At 43.5% G+C, this 27,135-nt stretch overlaps 1 protein-coding gene across 12 annotated transcripts; it reads left to right on the forward strand.

The window, feature by feature from the left end:
• The first annotated feature begins 2,479 nt into the window (after positions 1–2,479).
• On the forward strand, positions 2,480–26,802 carry TMBIM6 (transmembrane BAX inhibitor motif containing 6). 12 transcript variants are annotated; one of them, XM_065524177.1, is made up of 12 exons: positions 2,480–2,534; positions 3,380–3,530; positions 4,335–4,483; positions 14,696–14,781; positions 15,200–15,308; positions 17,779–17,899; positions 20,097–20,145; positions 20,257–20,354; positions 20,560–20,639; positions 21,110–21,210; positions 23,603–23,678; positions 24,773–26,802. In XM_065524177.1, the coding sequence occupies exons 4-12, from the start codon at positions 14,726–14,728 to the stop codon at positions 24,794–24,796; spliced, it is 714 nt and encodes a 237-aa protein (XP_065380249.1). In that variant the 5' UTR covers positions 2,480–2,534; positions 3,380–3,530; positions 4,335–4,483; positions 14,696–14,725; the 3' UTR covers positions 24,797–26,802. The 12 variants fall into 12 exon arrangements, with proteins under 12 accessions (XP_065380249.1, XP_065380247.1, XP_073862907.1 ...); XM_065524175.1 differs by lacking the exon at positions 4,335–4,483 and having other exon boundaries at positions 2,480–3,207; positions 3,361–3,541; XM_074006806.1 differs by lacking the exon at positions 4,335–4,483 and having other exon boundaries at positions 2,480–3,207; positions 3,361–3,530.
• The last annotated feature ends 333 nt before the right edge of the window (positions 26,803–27,135 follow it).

The following is a 27,135-nucleotide window of genomic DNA, read 5'->3' on the forward strand; positions in this document are numbered from 1 at the left end:
CACGTCGTAGGTGCTCAATAAATGAATAACCTATGTCACTAAAAACTGTGCAGGCAGAACTCTTAGCAAGTTCTTGTTCTAGGCACATAATTTAAGCCTGACAAAAGGTCAATTGAACCTTAAGTATGGCATGAAAACAGAGCTGCAGCACCTGAAAGGGCCACACTGGTACAAACGTAAAAATCTTGGGGACAGGCGTGGTGGCTCACGTCTGTAATCCCAACACTTTGGGAAGCCATGGCAGGTGGATCACCTGAGGTCAGGAGTTCAAGTCCAGCCTGGCCAACATGGTAAAACCCTGTCTCTATTAAAAATTTAAAAAATTAGCCGGGTGTGGTGGCATGCACCTGTAATTCCAGCAACTTGGGAGGCTGAGGCAGGAGAATCGCTTGAACCCGGGAGGCGGAGTTTGCAGTGATTGCGCCATTGCACTCCAGCCTGGGCGGCAACTCTGTCTCAAAAGAAAAAAAAAAAAGTGGCTATATGATCAGGCCAGGCACGGGGGCTCATGCCTGTAATCCCAGCACTTTGGGAGGCCAAGGTGGGTGGATCACTTGAGCTCAGGAGTTCAAGACCAGCCTGGGCTACCTAGTGAAACCCTGTCTCTACCCAAAAAAAAAAAAAAAAAAAAAAAATTAGCCAGGCACGGTGGCATGCATCTGTAGTCCCAGCTACTTAGGAGGCTATAGTGGGAGAATCACTTGAACCCAGGAGGTGGAGGTTGCAGCAAGCCAAGATTGTGCCACTGCACTCCAGCCTGGGTGACAGAACAAGACCCTGTCTCAGAAAAAAGAAAAAAAAAAAAAGAGTGGATATATGCTCTGTGGAGCCTGAAACGTATACAATTGTGGGGCTCTAAAATTATGTAATAAATTCAATATTTATTTAGAGTAAATAAACATGTAATAAAGAATTAAATGATGTCATAAAGTCAACATTTAGAATGAGAAGAATCATTGTAGATTTTGAAATACTGACAAAAACCACAGACATCACAAAGTCCAAAAAATAATAATAACTGCCTAGCAACTGCTATAAGTCTTCACCCATCTTGCATTTTTTAGTTGCATACTCTTTGCAACTAAATGACCATTTTATGCCATTTTTATAGAGATGTTAGAAAGCTAAATTAGTCAAAAATAGATTTTAAATAATTGATAGTCTCGAAACTTTGTAGTATCAGCTTTCCAACTCCTTACTATAATGTCTTGCACAGGTGGTGCTTCTCGCTGAGGAAAGCCCTGGGGAGAATTCCAGCCCTTTGACCTCCCTTGGCTTGGTCTCCAAAGGGGCTGCTAAGACAGCTCCGTCTGGTGGTCACTGCCCTCGTCCCCTAGCCCACCCACCCTAGTCCACCCTCAACTGCCACTTGGCCTGAGAGAGTGACCTCCATGCTGGGGACCAAGGGTCCGATGAAGAACTGGTAATACTTTTTTTTTTTTTTCCATTCCGGTGGAATGAGGTTCAGAGTATATATTAGGTTGTACTATAGCAAAAATTAGATTGTATTACAGACAATTAACTTTTTTGGTTTTTTTGAGACGGGGTCTCGCTCTGTCTCCCAGGCTATAGAGCAGTGGCGCCGTCTCGGCTCACTGCAACCTCCACCTCCTGGGTTCAAGCGATTCTCCTGCCTTAGCCTCCCGAGTTGCTGGGATTACAGGCACGCGCCACCATGCCCGGCTAATTTTTTAAATTTTTAATAGAGACGGGGTTTTACCATGTTGGCCACATTGGTCTCGAATTTCTGGCCTCAAGTGATCTGCCCACCTCAGCCTCCCAAAGTGCTGGGATTACAGGCGTAAGCCACCAATCCTGGCCGAAAATTAACTTCTATTAATTGCATACCTGGGTTTGCGTACTGAGAATCATACCCTGGATATTTGTATTCCTTACTGAAAAGAACTGTTCTATCTTTCCAGAAAGTGGTTTCCTAAATTCTGGCTTTCCTCCTGTTCTCCTGGAATCTTGCTATTTCCTTCTCGCATACTCTAGAGAAGTGCTTTCAAAGGTGCTCTGAAGCTTACGCTTCACTGGTTTCACAGTAAATCGCCCCCTGTGAGGGCGCTTTTTTTTAATGTGTTCTCTGAATCGCTTTCCCAGTTTAACACTGCATGACAAGACTATAAAGCCAGAATCCCGAAACTGCGGCGCTACCCCTTCACAAGTCGTGGGGCTGTCCGGGGGGTAGCCTGCCCATTTTCACTTTCTCCACTAGAGGAAGCAGCGCACCGTGACCCTGGCTTACTACGGTAAGAAGGAGGAGACTTTTTGCTTCGACGGCGGTTGGTGGCCAGAGTCTTGATCGACAAGCTCAGGCCTCTGAACTAAGCAGCCGTTGTTTTTGCAAGTACAGCCAATGGAAAGGCAGAAGTGCGGTCAACGGCCAATGAGGACTGGTTTTAGGCGGACCACAGGGCGGGGCTTCCCTCGAGAGGCGGACGCCGGATAAAGGATCGGGAGCGGACGTGGGCGAGTCAGAGCACATCCGGTGTTAGAAGCGCCTGTAGGCCTTGGAGAGGCTAGTTAGGAAGGTACGTCTGGAGTTAGTACTGGGTGAACTGGGAGTGAGAAATGGAAAGGGAGTTAGCAGTTACTGTCTGAGCAAGAGTGGGAGTAGCTTCCGTCTGCGGACAGGTGGCACCTGAAGGAACGAGGCCCTGCTCGGAGACCAGACTCGGGAAAACTGGGCGGAGAGGGAAGCTAGGGAACTAGTGCTGCGCATGCGCAACAGTGCTGAAGCGGGGGGTGGGGCGGAGGCGAGTCTGCGGGGTTTTGTGGGGGCCGTCGAGGCCCCTGTTCTGCCCCAGAGCGCTGGCGAAGGACCATTCTCAGCCCGCCTTTTCCTTTCTCCCGCTCCTCCTCCTCCACTAAGTGTAGACGCAGGGCCCCTTGGCCCAGCTTCGATCGCTCGAATTCAGAGCACGTCCTTCCGAGGTGAAGGAACGCGAAACCCCACCCAACCGATTGCTGTTTGGCTGCTGGCGGGTCCTCGGGTCGGGCTGACCCTGGGTGAGCGGCCCGGAGCCGAGTCTCGAGGTGGGGCCTGGCGGGCGGGTGATGTCACACTCTCTGTGACACGCGAGGCTCCTTAGTTACTTCTTAGCCAACGGCAGAGGCGGGAGGCGAGAGGAGGCTGGGGCTGGGGCTGCCTTCCCAGGCCCACGAAGAGGCCCCGCTCTGTTCGGATTGGTTACCTTTGGGCAGGTGAGGTGGCTTTGGTTTGTTTGATCTTGAGCTTTTGTGGGCGTCTAAGTCTGCTCAGGAAGGGCGTCTTTGGGCAGTTTTTATCTTGGGCCTATTTGCTGCATCTGTGGTAACAGATAGGCTTTGGTATCTTTGTATATTTACTAAGTATAGAATTACTATCCCGTGCCAGCCTGGGCTGCTTGGGGTCATCAGCCTTTCGTTGACCACCCCCACAACAAAAATCACTATGAACTTGAGACTCTGTTCCAGCAATTTGTGAATGTGTAACCCAGTAGAAGGGCTGACTGTGCTTGAAACAGACAAGGATTTTAAGGTCAAAGGTAAATAAATGGTAAATGGACTTTTCTAGTTACTTACTGATATTTACAGTTTTTCTTTTGTATGTGTGGTTTAAGAATTTAATTCTGGAACGATATCGGAATTGCACAAACACATTTTTTATGGCCTGTGCATACACTTTTTTTCCCTGTAATTATTGTATTTACACTCTTTGGTGTTTTCTTATCCCTTTTTGTTGTCTAATATTTTTTGTTCTGGCCTAAATATGTTGACGTTTAGATTGTCTGCCGCTTTCCTCCAGTAGGGACAGAATAGTTGAACCCTTGGGAAATACAATCTGTACTTTGGATCCAGAGTTTCCTTCTTCCGTTATTCATCTGGTTGTGGAAACATGGCTTAGTACCTTCCTTCTTTTTTTTTTTTTTTTTTTTTTGAGGCGGAGCCTCACTGTTGCCCAGGCTAGAGAGCAGTGGCACAATCATGGCTCACTTGAACCTTGACCTCCCCTGCCTTAGGTGATCCTCCCACCCCAGCCTCCTGAGTAGCTAGGACCACAGGTGGACGTCACCAACTCCAGCTAATTTTTGTATTTTTTGTGGAGTTGGGGTTACACCATGTTGCCCAGGATGACCAACTCCTGTACTCAAGCGATTTATTTATTGTTATTACTATTATTATGGTTTTTTGAGACATCTCACTTCCTTACCCAAGCTGGAGTGCAGTGGTGCAATCTCAGCTCACTGCAGCCTCCGCCTCCCGGGTTTTTGCAATTCTCATGCCTCAGCCTCCTAAGTAGCTGAGATTACAGGCTTACCACCACGCCCAGCTAATTTTTGTATTTTTAGTAGAGACGGGCTTTTGCCATGTTGTCCAGCCTGGTCTCGAACTCCTGACCTCAAGTGATTCGCCCGCCTCGACCTCCCAAAATGCTAGGATTACAAGTGTAATCCTTTCCTAAAGAATAAGAGTCATCTCTCCTAAAGAATAAGAAAAGGTAAAATTAATCCAGATACTTAGCATTTTCAAGTTATTTCCCTGATTAAAGATATACTTCATGCTCTTTATACAAACGCTGAAAATACAGAAAAAATGTCATAAGAATCAATGTATGTTTTGGGAGTTTTTTGTTTTAAAGATTTGTCTTCACCTATGGCTGAAACTTACTTTTGAAAGCTTATATAAATGAAAACTTATTTTTCTACTGTAGGATGGAATAGTAAAAAGAGCACTAGACTATAGTGGTCAGAAGACCCCAAATCTGGTTCTGACTCTGCTATTTAACTTTCTGATGTTGGTCAAATCAATACTAATGTTTGTTTTAGTAGTTTACGTTGATTTCACATAGATTTTCTTATTGGCATTCAGTGGAGCAGGTACTAATCATCATTATCTTACAGATGAGGAAGCTGAGATAACCTTAGGTAAAATGATTTTTCCTAGGTTATGTGGTAGAAAGTGGCAGCACTTGTGACACCAAATCCTGTCCTCTTGCCACTATTGCATTGCCTTTTTGAACTTAAAAAAGATGTATATTTAAAGTGGGCCTAATCTTGCCCTTTCTTCGTGGGTTGATGTGTGAGGATTAAAAGGCATATGTATATAAGAGCACCTTAAAAGTTCTAAATTTTATATAAATGTAGTCAGGAGTATTAGTATAGAAGGTACTACTGCTGGCCTGACGAGTTTCATTTTATTTCGTGAACTACCCAAGGGTATTAATTTCCTTTAGGGAAACCATTGAATATTCTGATGCTCTAACTTCTAATGTTTTTTCCTTTACTACTTTGACCTGGTTGTAGAATCTGGTAGAAGTGTCTTCTGCCACTCTGTTTTGTTCCCCCAGAGTTTCTAACCAAACTGCATGCAGCCCTTCGTAGTTTTTATACACATTTTGTTTTCCAAAGATGGTGTTCGAGACCAAGGAGAAGCCTGTCTCCTTGACTTTAAGGTTACTTGAGTGACCCCTTGAGGTAGGTTCCACTCTGAGCCAGCTGGGGAATGTTGACTTAAGGTTACAGCACTCTTGATCTGATAATAGGTTCTAAATTTGCTCTAGAGACTCTGTAGTGCTTATATCTTGGGGATAGCTGAGCTGAACCAGATGCAGACTCTGCCCTCAGGGTGAGAAGTTTCTGCACAATTAACTGGAATCCAAAACACTTGAAAAAGGAGCTTCAAGAGTGAGGGTGAAGTGGGTGTGCTGTTTGTCCTAATCTGTGTGTGCTCCCATTTGGGCTAAATATGGTGTTATTGGGGAGGGATTACTGGTTTATACTGGAAGAAGATTATTTAGGATTTTGGGGCCTTCTTAGGATTCAGTATCTGTCAAACAGTTGTTAATAGAGAAGGAGATGCAGTAGTGTCAGAGTTTGGTACAAAAAATAATTTGTTGAAGGCAGTAGACATTTCATCTCCAGTTACCGGTTTGGGTTTGAGGCAGCGCCCTAGAGAGATGGATTCAGTATTAGCTAATCCAGGGATTTGGGTCCAAGTTAAGGGAGAGGCTGGGACATCTAGGGTGTCCATCTGGGAAGATCAAATCTCAGCCCTAGTTGAATGAAACACAATTCCTTGGATTGTTCCAAAACTGAACTGACCTACCTCCTGGGAGTGGCAGGGAAAGCACCAAGCTATTAAGCATTTACTTCATCAAATCCTTTACCATATCAGATTATCACTTAGTGGCTATTAGGCTGTCTCAAAATGCCCATGGCCCTGTGGGAGAAGAGCGATAGTATAAATGTGCTAGAGGAAAGGTATGCCATTTAAACAAAAGTACAGACAGACCCCAATTTATGATGATTTGACTTAAAGATTTTTTACTTTATAATGATACGAAAGTTCTACTTGTTTGTTAGAAACTGTACTTCAGGCTGGGCACAGTGGCTCATGCCTGTAATCCCAGTACTTTGGGAGGCCGAGGTGGGCAGATCAGTTGAGGTCAGGAGTTCAAGACCAGCCTGGCCAACATGGCAAAACCCTGTCTCTACTTAAAATACAAAAATTAGCTGGGCGTGGTGGCACACGCCTGTAATCCCAGCTACTTGGGAGGCTAAGGCATGATAATCGCTTGAATCCGGGAGGCGGAGGTTGCAGTGAGCTGAGATCATACCACTGCACTCCAGCCTGGGCGACCAAGCGAGACTGTCTCAAAAAAATTAAAAAAAAAAAAAAAAGAAACTGTCCTTCAAATTTTGAATTTCCTTCTTTTCCCAGACTAGGGATATCTGGTATGATGCTTTTACATGAGATATTCAACACTTTATTATAAAGTAGGCTTTGTGTTAGATAGTTTTGCCCAACTTCAGACTAATGTAAGCGTTCTGGGCACATTTAAGGTAAGGTAGGCTAGGCTTAAGCTATAATGTTTGGTAGGTTATGTGTAGTAAATGCATAAATTACGATATTTTCATTTTACAATGGGATTATTGGGATGTAACTTCATTGTAAATCGAGCATCTGTACTTTTAACTAGTAATGAGATTTTTCAAGTGCCTTTACATTTCAGTTTATAATTTTCTTTTTTCTTTTTTCTTTTTTTTTTGAGATGGAGTCTCACTCTGTCACCCAGGCTGGAGTGCAATAGTGCCATCTTGGTTCACTGCAACTTCCGCCTCCCAGGTTCAAGCCGTTCTCCTGCCTCAGCCTCCCAAGTAGCTGGGATTACAGGCGCCCCCCGCCACGCCCGGCTTATTTTTGTATTTTTAGTAGAGATGGGGTTTCACTATGTTGGCTAGGCTGGCCTCGAACTCCTGACCTTGTGATCCTCCCGCCTTGGCCTCCCAAAGTGCTGGGATTACAGGTGTGAGGCACCGTGCCCAGCCTATAATTTTCTTACCACCATCCACCTCCGAAGTTATTACTATTATTATTATTATTATTATTATTTTTTTTTTTTTTGGAGACAGGGTCTCACTCCCTTACCCAGGCTGGAGTGCAGTGGCACAGTCTTGGCTCACTGCAGCCTCCACCTCCTGAGTTCATGCAATTCTCTGGTCTCAGCCTCCTGAGTAGCTGGAATTATACAGGCATGTGCCACCACACCCAACTAATTTTTGTATTTTTAGTAGAGATGGGCTTTCGCTGTGTTGGCTAGGCTGGTCTTGAACTCCTGACCTCATGCAATTTGCCTGCCTCCACCTCCCAAAGTGCTGGAATTATAGGTGTGAACTACCACACCTGGCCCCTCCAAATTAATTTTACTTAATATTGGGGTAAATATTAAGCCTTCAGGATACAGCTACCTGTGAGTTAATGGTTGAGTAATTTTTTAAAAAGTTAATTTACATGACATGTAAATTAGCCTGGGATAAATGTATTCTAAAACTAGACTTTTTTTTTCTTTCCTTTTTTTTTTTTTTTTTTTTTGAGACAGAGTCTTAATCTGTCACCCAGGCTGGAGTATAGTGGCGCGATCCCGGCTCACTGCAACCACAGCCTCCTGGGTTCAAGCGATTCTCGTCCTCCAGCCTCCCGAATAGCTGGGACTACAGACATGCATCACTACACCTGGCTGTTTATTGTGTTTTTAGTAGAGACAGGGTTTCACCATGTTGGCCAGGCTGCTCTTGAACTCCTAACCTCAAGTGATTCGCCTGCCTCAGTCTCCCAAAATGCTAGGATTACAGGCTAAAACTAGACTTTTAAAAGAGAGAATAATCTACTGAAGACATTGTAGTAATGAGTACACCAGTAATAACAACGTTAGTACACCAGTAATAACAATGGCTACCATGTATTGAACTCATCCTGTGTACAAAGAGCTATTTTAAGAACTTTATTTGTATTATCTCACCTAATCTTCAACCTTATGAAGTAAGGAATGTTATGTATTAGTGTTTTACAAATGGTAGGCGAAACTGAAGTATAGTGAGGTTATGTGCCAGAAGCTTGCTGCATGTCCCACTGCTAAGGAAATAACTAGGATTCATAAGTAGCAGACACTCTCAACCACTATGCAGGGGACATGGTTATACAGTGTATGAACATTACTCAGTAGTAAAAACTAATGAATGGAAAACTTTCTTGGCCAAAAACACAGAAGAAGAAAAGGAAGAGGAGGAAGAACTACTGAAAAATTACTAACAGTTCTTCCCCCTCCTTTTGTTTTTTTGAGACTGAGGCTGGCTGTCTGCCAAACTCTGCCTCCTGGGTTGAAACGATTTTCCTTTCCCAGCCTCCTGAGTAGCTGGGATTACAGGTGTCCACCACCATGCCAGGCTAATTTTTGTATTTTCTTTTTTTTTTTTTTGAGACGGAGTCTCGCTCTGTAGCCCAGGCTAGAGTGCAGTGGCCGGATCTCAGCTCACTGCAAGCTCCGCCTCCCGGGTTCACGCCATTCTCCGGCCTCAGCCACCCGAGTAGCTGGGACTACAGGCGCCCGCCACCTTGCCTGGCTAGTTTTTTGTATATCTTAGTAGAGACGGGGTTTCACCGTGTTAGCCAGGATGGTCTCGATCTCCTGACCTCGTGATCCACCCGTCTCGGCCTCCCAAAGTGCTGGGATTACAGGCTTGAGCCACCGCGCCCGGCCTAATTTTTGTATTTTCTTAGTAGAGACTGGGTTTTATTTGGCCAGGCTGGTCTCGAACTCCTGACCTCAGGTGATCCACCCATTTAGGTGTCCCAAAGTGCTGGGATTACAGGCACGAGCCACCGTGCCCAGCCCTTTCCCCTCTTTTAAACCATGTGAGATTTTTCTTCTAAGTATCAGTTTGGTCCTTTCTAGATATGTGGGAACAAGGTTCAGGATGGTTGAATTAATACAACAGGAAACAAGAACCATGTAATTGACAAACTAATTTTTTTTTTTTTAATTTTATAAAACAGTTTTGCTGTGTTGCCCAGGCTGGGGTGCAGTGACATTTTTGCTCTGTTACCAGGCTGGAGTGAAGTGACGTGATGATGGCTCGCTGCAGCCTAAAATTCCTGGGCTCAAGTAATTCTCCTTCCTCAGTCTCCCAAGTAGTTGGGACAATAGGCGCACACTACCACACCAAGCCAATTTTTTAATTTTTTGCAGAGATGAGGTCTTGCTGTGTTGTCCAGGGTGGTCTGGAACTCCTGGGCTCAAGCGACCCTCCCACCTTGGCTTCCCAAAGTGCTGGGCTCACAGGTGGGAGACACTGCCTGGCCTAATTTTTTTTTTTTTCTTTGGAAGTGAACATAACCTTGAGATTTTATTGCCTTCATAATAAAACATAAACATATTTAATTAAATGTATGAACAGTGTTTCTTTGACTTGCTGTTTTAATGTTGCTGTACACACTGAGGCTATGTCTGTCCTGCCTCCAGCATGCGTAGAATGCATACTAAACTGAATCCATGATAGTTTTGTTTTGCATAGCTTTTGGCTACTTCAGCATGTTTCATATTGACTGTAGTTCCTAGGTGTGTGGGAATAGGATTGAAGAGAATGGGTGGGTGGGTGTGTGTGTGTGTGTGTGTGTGTGTGTGTGTGTGTGTGTGTGTGTGTTTTCTTTTAGAGACATAGTCTCGCACTGTCTCCTGTGCTGGAGTGCAATGGCGTGATCTCAGTTCATTGCAACCTCCGCTTCCCTGGCTCAAGCGATTCTCCTGCCTCAGCCTCCCGAGTAACTGGGACTACAGGTGCCCGCCACCACACCCAGCTAATTTTTGTGTTTTTTTGTTTTGTTTTGTTTTGTTTTTTTTGAGAAGGAGTCTCACTCTGTCGCCCAGGCTGGAGTGCAGTGACTTGATCTCAGCTCACTGCAAGCTCCGCCTCCCAAGTTCACGCCATTCTCCTGGGAGGCTGGCTCAGCCTCCCGAGTAGCTGGGACTATAGGCGCCTGCCACCACGCCCGGCTAATTTTTTTTTTTTTTTTTTTTTTTAGTAGAGACGGGGTTTCACCGTGTTAGCCAGGATGATCTCGATCTCCTGACCTTGTGATCCGCCCGTCTCGGCCTCCCAAAGTGCTGGGAGGAGCACAGGTGTGAGCCACCGCACAGGCCTGGTTTTTTGTTTGTTTGTTTGTTTTTTAAATTTAAGGCTGGACCCTTGATAATAGTCTTTCATTTTAGGACAAGGGTAAGGGAGATACCTAGAACAAAACAACAAGGCATTTAACATGACCTAGGTGTCCACTGCTAAGAATACCTGTCTCCTACCAGCCCCTGCTGTCCCTCCTTTCCCAAGGAGAAGCAGACCACAGGAATATCTAACTCAAAATAATTATGTTTACGTGAGTTTTTTCTTGGGAGAGCTGTGTATTAAACTCTTAGCTTTTTGTTTTTGCATGGCTCTGGCAGAGGAGGCTGATCATGGATACCACAGAATGACACTTCAGCAAAACTTTAGCAGACACTTCAGCAAAACTTTAGCAGTATGTACATGACATGTTGACAGCTTCAGGTTTTCCTCTCCTGGGATGAAGGCATAACAGGAGGCTCTGAATACAATGAGAGGAATTTGGTTATGATTAACACCTGAACATTTACTTCTCATTACAAGTGCAGTATAGGCAAAATTTCCACAACTCCAGGAGGCACTACCCACACTGTATTCTATGTAAATAACCCCTCTTTATTTTAGGGTTGAATTAGTAAGTAATAGGCTTAGAGGTGTGAAAGGACTGCTGTATTGAATTTTTTAGCAGCTTGTAATTTACTTTTTTTCTTTATTGTGGTAAAATATACATAACATTTTAGTGTGTTTTTTTAAAAACAAAGATTTTCATTTATCTGTGGGTTCATCTGGGAAGTTAGTGAGTTACTTGGTTAATGGTGTTGAATGTAGTACTTCAAACCCTGTTAAGAGATGATTGCTCCTAGGATGGAAAATACTTGATATGAGAGCTGCTATTTTTGAGTTAAGTGCAACTTAATCTCGTTTGGCTGAGTTTGCATATTGGCCATTGAAATGTAGGTATCTTTTCTGAGCTTCACTAGTTGAAGCTAAGATTGAAACTTGGTAAGTTTATTTTATCTGGCAAAACTTGTCAGAACAGTTTGATCTCATTATTTATCTGTATATTCTTGTCTGTTTGGAACAGATCTGGAGCAAACTATCACATTTCTTTGATTCTAAGACCTATGTATTCCCTCTCATGTTTTAATGTTTTTGAAATTGTCATCAGTACATTGTATCATAAACATTAAATGTATACAGATGCTCCTCAAGACAGGGCTGCATCTGGAAAATCCCCATTGTAATTTGAAAATACCCTAAGTTGAAAATGTTGAAAATATTGTAAGTCGAAAATGTAAGTCCTTTTCTTTTTGTAAGTCATTTTTGTTTGTTTTTTGAAATGGAGTCTCGCTTTGTTGCCCAGGCTGGAGTACAGTAGTGTGATCTCGGCTTACTGCAACCTCCGCCTCTCGGATTCAAGCGATTTTCCTGCCTCAGCCTCCCAATTAGCTGGGACTACAGGGGCATGCCACCATGCCCAGCTAATTTTTGTATTTTTAATAGAGATAGGGTTTTGCTGTGTTGGCCAGACTGGTCTCAAACTCCTGACGTCAAAGTGATCTACCTGTCTCAGCCTCCCAAAGTACTGGAATTACTGTGGGAGGTGTGAGCCACCGTGCCCAACCTGTAAGTCATTTTTGAGTTAATGAACTTTTAATTTACAATGGGTGTATCCAGATGTAACCCATCGCAAATCAAGGAGTGTACTGAATGAGTATCAATTTCTCCCAGTGATAGGTCAACCCTGGTAAGTCAGGGACCATCTGTGCTTTACCAGGTTTCTTTTTTTCTCCATAAAGCTATTAAAATTGCTGTGCACTTTTGCATCTACAATATTTGGTAGTTACATATTTTGCTTAAATTTTGAAATAGTGATATTGAAAAACAGAAGCTTTGGTTATTTTTTAATGATTTCAAACCACAAGCTTCTATTAAAGTGAAATTGCTATTTCACATCCGCGCCCCCGCCCCAACCAACACAGCCTTTGATGGTTTTGGATTTTCCATCAACAGTTGTTAAGAGAGAACCAGAAAGAGGCAGTCAGTACCCCTTGGGAAATGTCAGAGAGGTATCTGAGAAAGGGGAGTTTCTGCCATTCTCCCCTCGAACAGATTCCACTGAGCAGAGTCTGGTTGCCTGAGTGTTGCCACTTTCTTAGAATCCCCTGGGTGTTTGAGGATCCACCCCTTCCACCCCCCACCCTTCTTTAATTCTTGTAATTGGAAGCAAGAGGTTCTTTAGCGTTGCTGTTGTGAATACTGAGAAACTTGGCTCTGAAGGTTGCTTCAGTATTGTTGTAAGTGCCGTCTAGGGATGTCATTAGGGATGTTAATGGGAAACCTTAAACAAAGACACTTTCCAGGTGATGAATTCTGCCATGCTGTAAGTGTGCTCTCTAGAGGACATATTCATATTCATCTTGGTTTTGGAAGGCTGTGGGTGGCCTTGTAACAACCTGCAATAATTGCACCATCTAGATCAAGAGGGCCCAGATCCCTGTAACTCAGAGGAGAGAGCAACAACCTTAGTAGGTTCTGCAGCTTCTCACTGTATCTGTCCTTAAGAACTGAACTAACAAAAGTTCTGAGGTGAGTAGTGATGTTGATGAGAGAAGGAAAGGAGAAATCAGAGAAGGCAAGCCAGCCATTGTGAATATTTCATTTGTGGGAGAGAGCCTCAGGAAGCAAATGATGTTTATATCTTTCCACTGGCCCAGGATTCCTTAGGAAATTTGTTTGGGGACTGTAACTTTTATTACCTGGATGAATTGTTCTGAGTGTTGCTCTAGGTGCTCATTAGAGTGCTTCATTCAGTAGGTGGCCTTTCACACAACTTATCTTTTGTGTTTGAATCCCTTCCTCCCTGCCCCTCCTTTTCTGGTAGATTTAAAGTGGATGGGCATTAAGGCCCTGATAAGACTTTGGAGGATTTAGATTTAGAAAAGATGAAAGATCTTGACTCAATCTTTAGCACTGTAGATTGAACATGTTTACTTAGGATTGCATGTGAAATGGGGGAGGGAGCAAAACTTAAGAACTTGACTTTATGGTATTGATATGATCTAACCTGGATATAATTCAGTTTAAAAATGCTGTTTTTGACATTGAGACACTTGGCAAAAATCTGAATAAGGTCTGTAGATTAGAAATAATATTGCATCGGCATTAATATCCTGATTTTGATCATTGCTTTCAGGATATACACACTGAAGTATTTAGGAGCACTGTGTCTTCGTGGTTAGGGAAAAATATTTTTACATCTCTCTATATATTGCTATATAGAGAGGGGATGAAGCAAATATGGTGAAATATTAGCATTTAGGAAATCTGGGTGAAGGTTGTACAGGAATTCTTGGTACTGTTCCAGCCTTTCTGTAGGAAAGGTTCTGAAACTGTCAAAAAATACCCCCCAAAAATTCTCCTTTCTGCATAAATTCCTTTTTTATGGAGGTAGAAACCTTTCTTTTTATTAAAATTGTGAATCCTTTTCAGTTCAGTTCTTAAATGTATTAGGTGAGAAATTTTGATATGCATATATTTAAAATGGAAGTCTTAGTGCCAGACCCAGCTTTATATAGTCTTGTTTTGTTTTGTTTTTGAGGCAGAGTCTTGCCTTGTTACCCAGGCTGGAGTGCAGTGGCGCATCTTGGCTCACTGCAATCTCCACCTCCCGGGTTCAAGCAATTCTTCTGTCTTAGCCTCCCGAGTAGCTGGGATTGCAGGTATGCACCAACATACCCGGCTAATTTTTTGTATTTTCAGTAGAGACAGGGTTTCATCATGTTGGTCAGGCAAGTCTCGAACTCCTGACCTCAGGTGATCCGCCCCAGCCTCTCAGAAGTGCTGGGATTACAGGCGTGAGCCACCATGCCCAACCGAGGGAATTCTTTAGCATCTTGAAACAATGACAAAATTGCTTTATGTGCCAATGTCTAGGTGCTTTTAACTAGATTGTTAATTGAGAATCTCTCTTACAAACTTTCTGCCTTTTAAAGGGGCAAATTGCCTTCTGAAAGAATAGAAATCAAATGGTAGTAACAAAATAGTTTGGGGGAGAAGAGGATGCATTCAATTCCTCTGTCCTCTTTAAAATGGTTGGCTATGATTGCAAATAACATTGTAGGACACATAAAAATAAAAATGGTTGTGTTAGGGCTGTAGAATTTTAGGCAAGTTTTCATCTTTCTGAACTTATATGTTGCTTTTTTTTTTTTTTAAATAAGCTGTTCGTGTGACTCCGTGTGACTTAATAACTCTAACCTTTCTTTATTCTACAGAGTAGAGACTGTTGCACAGACTCTGGAACCATGAACATATTTGATCGAAAGATCAACTTTGATGCGCTTTTTAAATTTTCTCATATGTAAGTGTTTTGACGTTAACTGGTTTTGTACAGCATTTCTTGTCATATCTCTTTTTCCCTTTTCCGCGTTTATAACTTTTGTGTGTATAAGCTAATAAATTGGCCAGAATCCAGAGGACCTGATGAAAATGTCCAGATTCTACAGGTTGCTGTGTGGTTATTGGAAAGGCATTTTTTCTAGTTTGGGTACTGATTATTCATAATCTTGGGCATTTGGTCTTCCTCAGCATTTAAGATTCTGTTAACCTATTTTCAAAATATTATTTTTTATTATAATATGCTTTCCTAAAAGTATTTCAGACTATTTGTAACAGAACTTTTACATATTCCCAGAAAGGAAAAGAGATAAGTGATTCTTCTTAGCTTAAATATGAGATTGGTCTGGTAGTGATTGCTCTTACTCACATTCTTTTCTTAGAACCCCCTCAACGCAGCAGCACCTGAAGAAGGTCTATGCAAGTTTTGCCCTTTGTATGTTTGTGGCGGCTGCAGGGTCCTATGTCCATGTGGTCACTCATTTCATTCAGGTAAGAACGATTTTCTCTCCTGGTTGCTGTGGTACAAATTACATTAGGAAGAAACCAGCTCAGCAAGGTGGTCCAGGGACCCTGTTCCTCTCTTTAATCTTTATCAGTAGTTTAGGATTTAAACTCAGCCATTAAATCAGGACATGTAAAGCCATTTTAATTTTCTGGCAACCGTGCCCCCTCTAGATACTGAAAACAGAATGCCTTAACCTTGGCACTGAATGGTGTGCTGCTGACGTACAAGACCCCCACCCACTGAGTAGACGCGTGACGTGCATGCTGGGATTCTTTTGCACAGAAGCCTTTTTTATCTTTTCCACCATTCTTCCTTTGCAAAACTCTGATTGTGTGATTAACTATCAGGAAAGGCAGGATTGAGATCTTTTTAAGGAATCAACCCCTTTTATTTTCTGATAACTGTTGCCTGCATGGTTGGGTAAAAACCTTCAACAATTTGTTTTCCTGTATTGAGAGAGAATTTGGGTTTGGTCAACAGGAGTAGAAGGTACAGTTTGAGGAATAACCAGAAAGTTTGAAGACTCCTAACATAGTCTTGTCCCTTTGTAGAATATTCCTTTTAGCATAAATGTAGAGGTGGGCCTCTGTTGGCATTTGCCACTGCTGAGAACTATCTTTATGTTCAGGCATCTCCTGGCAGGGATTGTGTGAAAAATTACTGTAGACACTCAAAAGATAGGGCTTTGATCGCTTGAGTTTTAGGCAAGGTTAGCCCTTAAATAAAGTAGTAAAATGCAATCAATCCTTGTTATTCACAGATTCTATATTTGTGAATTCACCTACTCATTAAAATTTGTAACCCCAAAATCAATACTCATGGCACTTTTTGCAGACAGGCACAGAGTGGTGGAAAAGTTGAGTCACCCTGCTGTGCAGTGTTTTCAGCTGAGGTTGAACAAGACAGTGTTCTGCCTCCTTGTTTCAATTCTCATATTGTAAACAAATGTTCTTTTCATGATCATTTAGTGCCACTTTCTTTGTATTTTTGTGCTTTTAATTGGTGATTTTGCTGGGTTTCTTTGAGTGGAGGTCTTGGTGTGTTGTCCTGACTGGTCTCAAACTACTGGGCTCAAGTGATCTCGCACCTTAGCCTCCCAAGTAGCTGGGATTACAAGCACATACCACCATGCTTGGCTTAATTTTGCTGTTCAGAATGCAAACAGCATAGTGCTGAAGTGCTGTCTAGTATTCCTGAGTGCAGAAAGACCGTAATGTGCCTTATGAAGAAAATGTGTCTATTAGATAAGCTTCATTCCGCCATGAGTTGTACTGCTGTTGTGACTGTGAGTTCAATGTTAAGGGATAAAAAATAATGTCAAATGAGGTGTCCTTAAACAGAAACACACATAAAACAAGGTATCTATTGATCATTTGATGAAAATGTTTTGACCTTAGGCTTGCAGGAACCTACCTACCTTTTATTTCCCTCAGGAACAAGGGCTTACTAATTCATTGTCCACTGTGACTTTATAACATAAACACTGTGAATAATGAGAATAAACTTCTTCCTTTAAAGGAAGGAAGGAACTTCAGTGTCTACATCCATTCTTAATGATTTCTCTTTTTTCTAATGCCTGTAGCTTGTCCCACTTGCGTTTTTAAAAAAAGAAACACTTTTTTCTTACTACAAAGCTAATATGCGTTCATTTTAGAAAATTCAGAAAACAGACTAGCAATGAGAAGGAAGTATTTTAAAAACTTCCATAATCCCATCATCCAGAAATAACTACTGTTAGCATTTTAGTACTTTACAGTCTTCTGTATATGTATGTGTCTTGGTGTTTTGGTTTTGGGGGGTTTGTTTGTTTGTTTTTGTTTTTTTGAGACTCTTGTTGCCCAGGCTGGAGTGCAATGGCACGATCTTGGCTCACTGCAACCTCCACCTCCGCGGGTTCAAGCAATTCTCCTGCCTCAACCTCCCGAGTAGCTGGGGTTACAGGCATGCGCCACCACGCCCGGCTGATTTTGTATTTTTAGTAGAGACCAGATTTCTCCATGTTGGTCAGGCTGGTCTCGAACTCCTGACCTCAGGTGATTCGCCCACATTGGCCTCCTAAAGTGCTGGGATTACAGGCGTGAGCCACCATGTTTTTTTTAAGTGATCAAAAAGGGATCATTTCTATTTCTTCTACAGATGGAATCTACTTTAAGCACTTGTCACGTTGATTCATCCTTTCTGTTTTTTGGGCAGGACTCACTCATAGTTGGACTTGGTTGTACTGTAGTTGAAGCCAGAAGAGCCTCTAGTATCCACCATGGTCCTGACTCTGTGCTTCAGGGCTTCTGGGTTCTCTCCTCAGCCTCATCCCTGAGAAAACACTACTTTTTCTCCTGCTTCCAGGTTATAAGCAAATGTTAGGAAGTTCAGATGAGTATTTGAACCCAATAAAGATGTCTTGCAAAATAAATTTGAAACTTTCAAGTGTTTAATGACTGATTCTGACTCTGACAGGCTGGCCTGCTGTCTGCCTTGGGCTCCCTGATATTGATGATTTGGCTGATGGCAACACCTCATAGCCATGAAACTGAGCAGAAAAGACTGGGACTTCTTGCTGGATTTGCTTTCCTTACAGGTACATTAAGGGATTTGTCTAATTTTGAGGGGTGAACTATATTTTCAGTATCTCTAAGCTCTCCACTCCTTTTTTTTTTGAGACAGTCTCCCTCTGTCACCCAGGCTAGAGAGTGCAGTGGTGTGATCTCGCCTCACTGCAACCTCCGCCTCCCGGGTTCAAGTGATTCTTCTGCCTCAGCCTCCCAAGTAACTGGGATTACAGGCATGTGCCACCACACCTGGCTAATTTTTGTGTTTTTAGTAGAGACAGGGTTTCACCATGTTGGCCAGGATGGTCTTGATCTCCTGACCTCATGATCTGCTTGCCTCGGCCTCCCAAAGTGCTGGGATTACAGACGTGAGCCACCACACCCAGCCTTTATTTATTTATTTATTTATTTTGAGACTGAGTTTCACTCTTGTTGCCCAGACTGGAGTGCGGTGGCGCGATCTTGGCTCACTGCAACCTCCACCTCTGGGATTCAAGCGATTCTCTTGCCTCAGCCTCCTGAGTAGCTGGGATTACAGGTACCCACTACCACACTCGGCTAATTTTTTATATTTTTAGTAGAGATGGGGTTTCACTGTGTTGGCCAGGCTGATCTCGAACCTCTGACCTCACGATCCGCCCACCTCGGCCTCCCAAAGTGCTGGGATTACAGGCATGAGCCACTGCCCCGGCCCTAATTCTGTATTTTAGTAGAGACAGGGTTTCACCCTGTTAGTCAGACTGGTCTCGAACTCCTGACCTCAGTAATCCACCTGCCTCAGCCTCCCAGAGTGCTGGGATTACAGACATGAGCCACTGTGCCTGGCCTTCCTGGCCTGCTTTCTAATTTCACATAGGTTCATTTTGTTTCCCCATCTATTAGGGGAAACTCTTTGTGAGTAACCACTATGACTCTACTTTTGTGTCCAAAAATAGCCATTGTGTACCTGAATGAATGAGGTTCAAGAGCTTAGGTGGCATAACCTATTAATAGTAGACATAGAACTTTTAATAAACTAGACCTGAGAATCTGACTTAGTTGCACCCACACTGGCAGTTATCTTCTGTTCTGAGTCTTACAGACAGTGCATTAAAGCTATACATTGAGATCCATTGTGCAGGACACTTTGCTGATTCTCAAAAAAAAAAAAAAAGACACAGCTCTTGTAGAATTGTCATAAAGGAAGCAAGACTCAAGCTATGTAATAAAAATACTTGCAAAACAACATTTGAATTAGAACAGCTTGTTCTGAGTGATAGTGTAATATATGTAGTGTTGGAGAAATTTTAGAAAGGAAGAGATTTAGGGATTAAGATTTTTGCATCAGGGCAAGCTAATTTTTCAAGGCATTAAGGGGTGGAATTATCAGAAGGGAAGAGGAAAGTAATTAGAATGAAAGAAATGTTGAAGCTGGAACAGGTTGCCCTCCCGTTAGCAGGTGTCCACCTACAGAACCAGTCTGGCCTTTGCTACAAAGGGGAGTCGGTCCTCCATGACAATAAGGTTGCTGGCCACAAGGCACTGTTTTGCTCTTTATCCTTTTTTTCTAATTCCTGATCTGGCCTATATTACCATCTCACATCACTCTAGCTCTGAAATGTTTGACATGCCTACTTTATTTTCTTCTAATTTCTGTTCCCTCCCTGAGGTCATTCATGATTTTCAGCTAAAAGCACAATTTTGCAGCTATTTCTATTTAAAAAAAAAAAAAAACAAAAACAAAAAAACACAGTCAAGTATACGTTTATTTTTTTATTTTTGTTTTTTTTTTTTTTTTGAGACGGAGTCTCGCTCTGTCGCCCAGGCTGGAGTGCAGTGTCCGGATCTCAGCTCACTGCAAGCTCCGCCTCCCGGGTTTACACCATTCTCCTGCCTCAGCCTCCCGAGTAGCTGGTACTACAGGCGCCCGCCACCTCGCCCGGCTAGTTTTTTTGTATTTTTTAGTAGAGACGGGGTTTCACTGTGTTAGCCAGGATGATCTCGAGCTCCTGACCTCGTGATCCGCCCGTCTCGGCCTCCCAAAGTGCTGGGATTACAGGCTTGAGCCACGGCGCCCAGCCAAGTATACATTTTATTGAAAACAATTACAGAGGGGAGAGAGATTTAACTCTTTAGTCCACGTTTGTTAAGAGCATAAGTATGCCTATACTTTGGGATCAGCTTTTGGATGAGGATCCTATTCAAGAATTGATGGTAATACTGTTTTCTGGGTTTTTTGTTTTCTAGGAGTTGGCCTGGGCCCTGCCCTGGAATTTTGTATTGCTGTCAACCCCAGGTAACTCTTTTGGTCATGTCTAATGTGCTTTTATCTTTATGAATATACTTTCATATATATATACCTTCATAATATGTATACCCTTAATCTAATGGTCTTTTTCTCTAACAGCATCCTTCCCACCGCTTTCATGGGCACAGCAATGATCTTCACCTGCTTCACCCTCAGTGCACTCTATGCCAGGCGCCGTAGCTACCTCTTTCTGGGAGGTAAGTGTGAACTGGCAAACAGGGAATGGGGGCTCCTCTTTAGCCAGAATTCTCACTAGTACTCCTTCCTTACCCCTAACTCCTTTGCGACTATTGAATTGAGATTAAAAACCTTCATTCTGGGGAAAGTTAAGGAATGGCTTTAATGGGATTGCTTTACTTTGCTTTGGCTTTTCTCAAGACAGCTTTTTGCTGTGTCTTATAGGTATCTTGATGTCAGCCCTGAGCCTGTTGCTTTTGTCTTCCGTGGGGAATGTTTTCTTTGGATCCATTTGGCTTTTCCAGGTAAGACTTTGCCTAGAACTTGCTAGCAGCCATTTGCCTCACACTTCTTTTCTTTTCTCTTTCTTTCTTTCCTTTTCTTTCCACTTCTTTCTGTACTACTTTGGGCAGTGCTCTCTAAGCCTTCCCATTATCCTTCATAGGATGGAGCCTTCTGCCACAAGTGAAAACAGGCTGCACAAGGTTAGGCATTGCTAAGAGAGAATGGTTTGCTCAGACACCATTTTTGTAAGGCCAGTCTGGCAGTGGCTGCTTGTTAAAATGATTGAAACTCTTCCAGTGACCAGTGCAGTGTTGTGCCTAGGGAAGTAATGTGGTCTTCCCTAGGCTGCAGTTCTCATGAATGGTAATGTTCATAGGGTTCACATTTGATGTACGTTCAAGTGGCCATGAGCCAGAAAGTATGACTGTTTTTTTTTTTTTTTTCACTGCAACTTCTGCTATATAGTAACTTCATCTCGTACATTTGTTAGGCAAACCTGTATGTGGGACTGGTGGTCATGTGTGGCTTTGTCCTTTTTGATACTCAACTCATTATTGAAAAGGCCGAAAATGGAGATCAAGATTATATCTGGTGAGTGTGGCAACTAGTCTTTAACAAGCATGAAGGTTGAGGCATACCGTTCCACAGCTGAACTTAGGTTGGCATTGGCTGAACATAGGTGGCCAAGCTTTGGGAGTGTATGTGGTAGGAAACCCACGGTTTTGGAACTGTGTACCGTAATCTTCCTCAATTCCTGAAAGACTTCACATTTTTTTAAAATCTGGCCTAATAGGCCTGGTGTGGTGGCTCACACCTATAATCCCAGCACTTTGGGAGGCTGAGGCAGCTGGATCGCTTGAGCTCAGACATTTGAGACCAGCCTGGGCAACATGGCGAAATCCCATCTCTACTAAAAATATTAAAAAATAAACTGGGCGTAGTGGCACATGTATATAATCCCAGCTACTCAGGATGCTGAGGCACAAGAATCATTTGAACCTAGGAGGTGGAGGTTGAAGTGAGCCAAGATTGCGCCACTGCACTCCAGCCTGGCAACAGAGCAAGACCCTGTCTCAAAAAAAAAAAAAAAAAAAGTGTGGGGACCAGGCGCAGTGGCTCACGCCTATAATCCCAGCACTTTGGGAGACTGAGGTGGGCAGATCACAAGATCAGGAGATCAAGACCACCCTGGCTAACACAGTGAAACCCCGTCTCTACTGAAAATACAAAAAATTAGCCAGGTGTGGTGGCGGGGTGCCTGTAGTCGCAGCTACTCAGGAGGCTGAGACAGGAGAATGGTGTGAACCTGGGAGGCCAAGGTTGCAGTGAGTGGAGATCACACCACTGCTCTCCAGCCTGGACGACAGAGCGAGACTCTGTCTCAAAAAAAAAAAAGTGTTGGAGGGTGGCTGATATATTTATATATCCATAGTGGCTGCCTCCAGACAGACATGAGGGAGATCTTTATCCTTTTCCTTTCTATACTTCTGTATTCTTTAAACAATGAGCAGAAGATACACTCTGTTTTTAGAGGCAGGGTCTCGCTCTGTTGCCTAGGCAGTAAGTAGTGTGGTGCTGTGAACACAGCTCTCTGCAGCCTGAATTTCCTGTGCTCAAGCAGTCCTTCTGCCTCAGCCTCTTGAGTATCTGGGACAACAGGCACATGTGACCATGCCAGGGTAATTTATTTTTTGTAGAGATGGGGTCTTACCATATTGCCCAGATTGGTCTCAAGCATTCCTCCTGCCTTGGTCTCCCAAGGTGTTGGGATTACAGGCTTGAGCCACCATACCCAGCTACTTTTTTTTTTTTTTTTTTTTTTTTAGACAGAGTCTTGCTTTGTCACCCAGGCTGGAGTGCAGTGGCACAATCTCACCTCACTGCAACCTCTGCCTCCTGGGTTCAAGCAATTCTCGTGCCTCAGCCTCCCTAGTAGCTGGGATTACAAGTGCTCTCCACCACGTCCAGCTAATTTTTGTAATTTTAGTAGAGATGAGGTTTTGCCATGTTGTCCCTTGAGGACATGGTCTCAAACTCTTGGCCTCAAGCAATCTGCCTTCCTCAGCCTCCCACAGTGGTGGGATTACAGGCATGGGCCACCATGCCCAGCTCACTTTTTTTTTTTTTTGAAACAGTTTCGCTCTTGTTGCCTAGGCTGGAGTGCAGTGTGCGATCTTGGCTCACTGCAACCGTTGCCTCCTGGGTTCAGGTGATTCTCCTGCCTCAGCCTCCTGAGTAGCTGGGATTACAGGCATGCGCCACCATGCCTGGCTAATTTTGTGTTTTTGGTAGAGATGGAGTTTCTCCATGTTGGTCAGGCTGGTCTCGAACTCCATACTCTGGTGATCCACCCACTTCGGCCTACCAAAGTGCTGGGATTACAGGTGTGAGCCACTGCACCTGGCACTTTTTTCTTTTTTAATGTAGTGATTCTCTCAAAGTCTCATGACTATAATTAGTGGTAGTTAAAGGTTCAGACTTGGACCTCTGCAAAGTCCAAAGCTCTTGAGACAAGGCTTGCTCTGTCACCCAGGCTACAGTAGGAGAGGCACTGTCATGGCTCACTGCAGACTCAGTCTCCCTCGGTTCAGGTGTTCCTCCCACCTCAGCCTCCTCAGTAGCTGGGATTGCAGGCGCATGCCAGCATGCCCTGCTAATTTTTGTAGAGACGGGATTTTGCTGTGTTACCCAGCTTAGTGTCGAACTCCTGGGCTCAAGCAATCCACCTCCCTCAGCCTCCCAAGATGTTGGGATTACAGGCATGAGCCACTGTGCCCGGCCCAGTCTCTTTTCTGTATGCTGCATGACTTCGATGAGTCTGAAAGGATCTCAGACACCCAAGTTTTACTTCCTTAGTTGGGGGTAAAGTGTGGGAGAAGCTGGCTCGTGGGGGTGGGAGTGGGGTTTATATTCTGCATCTTTATGAGCTTGTGGATAAAAAAAAGTCTGAAGTACAAATCCTAATCTGGTTCTTGCCTTTCAGGCACTGCATTGATCTCTTCTTAGATTTTGTTACTCTCTTCAGAAAACTCATGATGATCCTGGCCATGAATGAAAAGGTTTGTTAGCCCTGTCACCCAAAGATGAGAGAATAATGGCTTCTGAGCTTAGCATGTGTGTATACTTCAGATTTGAAAACTTGCTCACACACTGTGTTAGGTCCAGGGTAACTGTAAGCAGGCCACTGAGTAAGAGGTAAACTATAAGTCTTTAGTTGTTAGAGAAAAAGCAACAAGTGAAAAAAAAAATTTTTTTAACTAATTCCTGAGCTTAGCATAAAAGGGAAAAAAGCTTCAGTGGGCAGTAAACACAACCTACTATATGAATAATTTAAAGGCTATATAGTTGTGACTCAGAAAGGTATTGTGGAGGACACTGCAAATTTCAGAAGTAGACTAATATTATCCATTTGTTAGTCTTTGTTTTTTTTCCAAGGAAGCATTCTATATGGGGCTAATGAGTATCCAACATAGTCTAGTTCAGCAGTGGGGGAAACAACTGAAATGAGCTTTTCTTTACAGGCCTTATGGAGCTTAGAGATAGCACAGTGGTAGTGGGAGCAGCTGACCAGATAGGGTTGCTGGCTCTGTCTGGGCTGTGCCATGGTTGGACTGAGCACTACGCAGATGTGCTAGTTTCAGAACGAGCAACCCAATTTTTATTCCTTTATACATTGGGCTTCCACCCAAGATTGAATGAAGAATTCTGCTGGACCAAATTATTTCTGAATGTCAGTTTATGCCAAAGAGTCATGCTCACTTTGCAGAGGGGAGCACTTCTCAGGCCTAATGGATGGTTGGTGGTCTTGGTCTCTAGTTTCACTCTTTTAGGATAGAGCGCCATCTGCAGTCTTCACTGTTGGGATCTGAGCTGTGGTGGCTGTGAGTAGCCTAGAACGGTCAGGCAGCCCACCTAGGCACTCCTGGGGTTGGGGTGGGGACATCTGCCTAACCTTTATTTTCGGTTGGTCTGTTGGCAACTTTGGGAACCACCAGTAAGACGTGGTTAAGATTGAGTTTTTGCTGAGCCAAGGAAGCATTTCTCATTTCTTATGTCTGGCTCACTTCTAGTCCCTAAGTACATGCTCACTCAAGAGTTTCAGCTTGAATGTCAAATGTCAAAAATTAATTGGGTGATTTTTCTCTATTTCTAGGATAAGAAGAAAGAGAAGAAATGAAGTGACCATCCAGCCTTTCCCAATTTGACTTCCTCTCCTTCCACCCCTCATTTCCTTTTTGCACACATTACAGGTGGTGTGTTCTGTGATAATGAAAAGCATCAGAAAAGCTTTTGTACTTTGTGGTTTCCTCTATTTTGAATTTTTTGATCAAAAAACTGATTAGCAGAATATAGTTTGGAGTTTGGCTTCATCTTCCTGGTCCTCACTCCCTTTTTTGTCAACCCCATCTGTAGCCTCTTCCTCTACTTAGGCAGTCGACCCGCTGTGATGAGGAGTGGGACCAGCAGAGGGCGCTAACTTCAGAAGTCGCTTTCCCACCAGTGGACCTGAACTGTTCGGTAGCGCCACCCGGCCCTTCCTTCCTCATCGCTGTTTGGTATGCGCACAGTTCCTGTGGGACTGGGCCATGAGTTTTCCATTGGAAAGAAATTCAGTGGTCCCATTGTTAACTTAGCCTCATATCTGAACTGTCAGGCCCTACAAAGAACATGGAGAGCCTCTTCTGGTGGATGCTTTGCTTCCTCTGAGCTGCCCATGCTGGTCTGGCAAACACACCTTTCTGCTTTGCCTTCACAAAAGTAATGTGTTCCCTTTCCCATCCCTTGCCTGATCCTCAGGGAGTCAGCCTGCTTCCATCCATGGGTGGGAAGACTTCAGCACAAAGGGAAGACTAATTCTTGTCAGGCATTTTTTAAAAGACTGATTATGTGTATCAAGGTACAGCATCGTAGGGTTCCCCTAAACTTGCCCTGTTTTTGTTTTTTTAGTTGGTTATCCCCTTACTGAGTGGCCTCTACTAAGTGGCTGTGATTAAATGTCTGAGCAAGGATAGGGAAGGGGAATGGTTGAGCCTCTGGAGCTCATTGTAACCAATCCTGCCAGACCTGTTTGGGGCAGCAGGGAACAAACCTAGATAAGGACCTGTTTGGGGCGGTGGGGAGCAAAATCTCCTTTACCAACCAAGCAGTTCCTTGTTCACATCAACAGAATGGGGCTGTGATAACTTAGGAGGCAGCAATCCAATAGTCCTTCAGTGCATTTTAGTCTGTCCCCAACCGACCATCAGTAGGTAGTGTCAAGCCAGAGACTCAGGGCAGTAGATAAATGTTCATTTTACTGATGCACTTTAGTTTTTGGTCTGTTACCTGTTTTCCAGAAATTTGTGGCCTTTTAGGCGGGAGTTAGGTGACCAAACCAGTGACAGCCCCAATCCCTGCAGTTTTGTGGCTTCCAGTGTGGGTGGACAGTCCTGATGGGGATCTCCAGCTCCTTCATTGTGGGCTGCCACAGACAGCTGCCCACAGAAGGGCCAGTGTTGGGAGTGGTTGTGGCTCTGAGCTGCTCTACAGAGCCTCAGTGTAAGGGGATTGAGCCATTGAAAGCTCATTACCAATAGGACATAATTTTTGGCTCTCTATTCACAACCAGTGCACAGATTGACACGGTGGCTTCAGGTTCACAGTGCACTGTGTTACTGTGCTATCCCATGAAACCATTTCTTCCCAAGTTGTGTTTATTCCTGAAGTGACACGCCACCCGGAAAGGCTCACTTTGACTGAGGATGCTGTCCTCTGATGTAGCTGCTGCCTCCAGCCTCTGGCTAGAGAACTTACTAAAGGGACTTCCTTCCTGTTAAACCCCTGTTAACAACTCTCCATAAATTTGGTGATTCTCTGCCAGGTCTAAAAATTTGAGTTACATCTCCTGAAGCCAAACTCCACCTTCTGTGCTTTTTTGCTTCGGATAATGGAGTTTTTCTTTTAGAAACAGTGCCAAGAATGACAAGATATTAAAAAACAAAAAAAACACTACTTTTAAAGAAAATGCCTAACAGATTTTTAATACAGTTATCTCTAATTACCACTTTATTTTCTAGTTCCTTGATTTTCACCTCAGGCTGCATTCTAACTCATACTGTGAAGACAAAGGTGTTTTTGATTCAGAAATATATGAAATCTACGTAGTCTTAATTTGTAAAAAATAAAGAAAATTCCTTAACCTTTCCTGGTGTTTGTGTTAAATTCAAGGGTACAGCTGGTCATGGAACTTGTGATACTGCCAGGTTTGCTAGTGGAGGCTGGGAGTGGGACACAATTGAGTTTGTGTCATAAGTATGAATGGTGACAAAGACCCCCACTTAGACCTGCCACTCTGTAGCCCCAACATGCCACAAATGTTGAGAATTTTCTCTGTCAAATATGTAGGCCAGTTTTGTTTCCAGTCCTCTCCACCCGCTGCCACCTTTGCTGTATGTTGTTTGTGGTGGTATGTGCATTTGGTTCAGATGTGCAGCCAAGCTTTGGAATTTGAGGATGCATAATGGGAAAAAAGGCAAA

The sequence above is a fragment of the Macaca fascicularis genome, chromosome 11, assembly GCF_037993035.2.
Source record: "Macaca fascicularis isolate 582-1 chromosome 11, T2T-MFA8v1.1".
NCBI classification, from domain to species: Eukaryota; Metazoa; Chordata; class Mammalia; order Primates; family Cercopithecidae; genus Macaca; species Macaca fascicularis.

Bases quoted from the DNA above. Each gene is read 5' to 3' on its own strand.
- TMBIM6 (XM_065524175.1), top strand. The intron at 20,146-20,256 runs GTAACTCTTTTG...TTTCTCTAACAG, and splicing joins TGTATTGCTGTCAACCCCAG to CATCCTTCCCACCGCTTTCA. The intron at 23,679-24,772 runs GTTTGTTAGCCC...CTCTATTTCTAG, and splicing joins TCCTGGCCATGAATGAAAAG to GATAAGAAGAAAGAGAAGAA.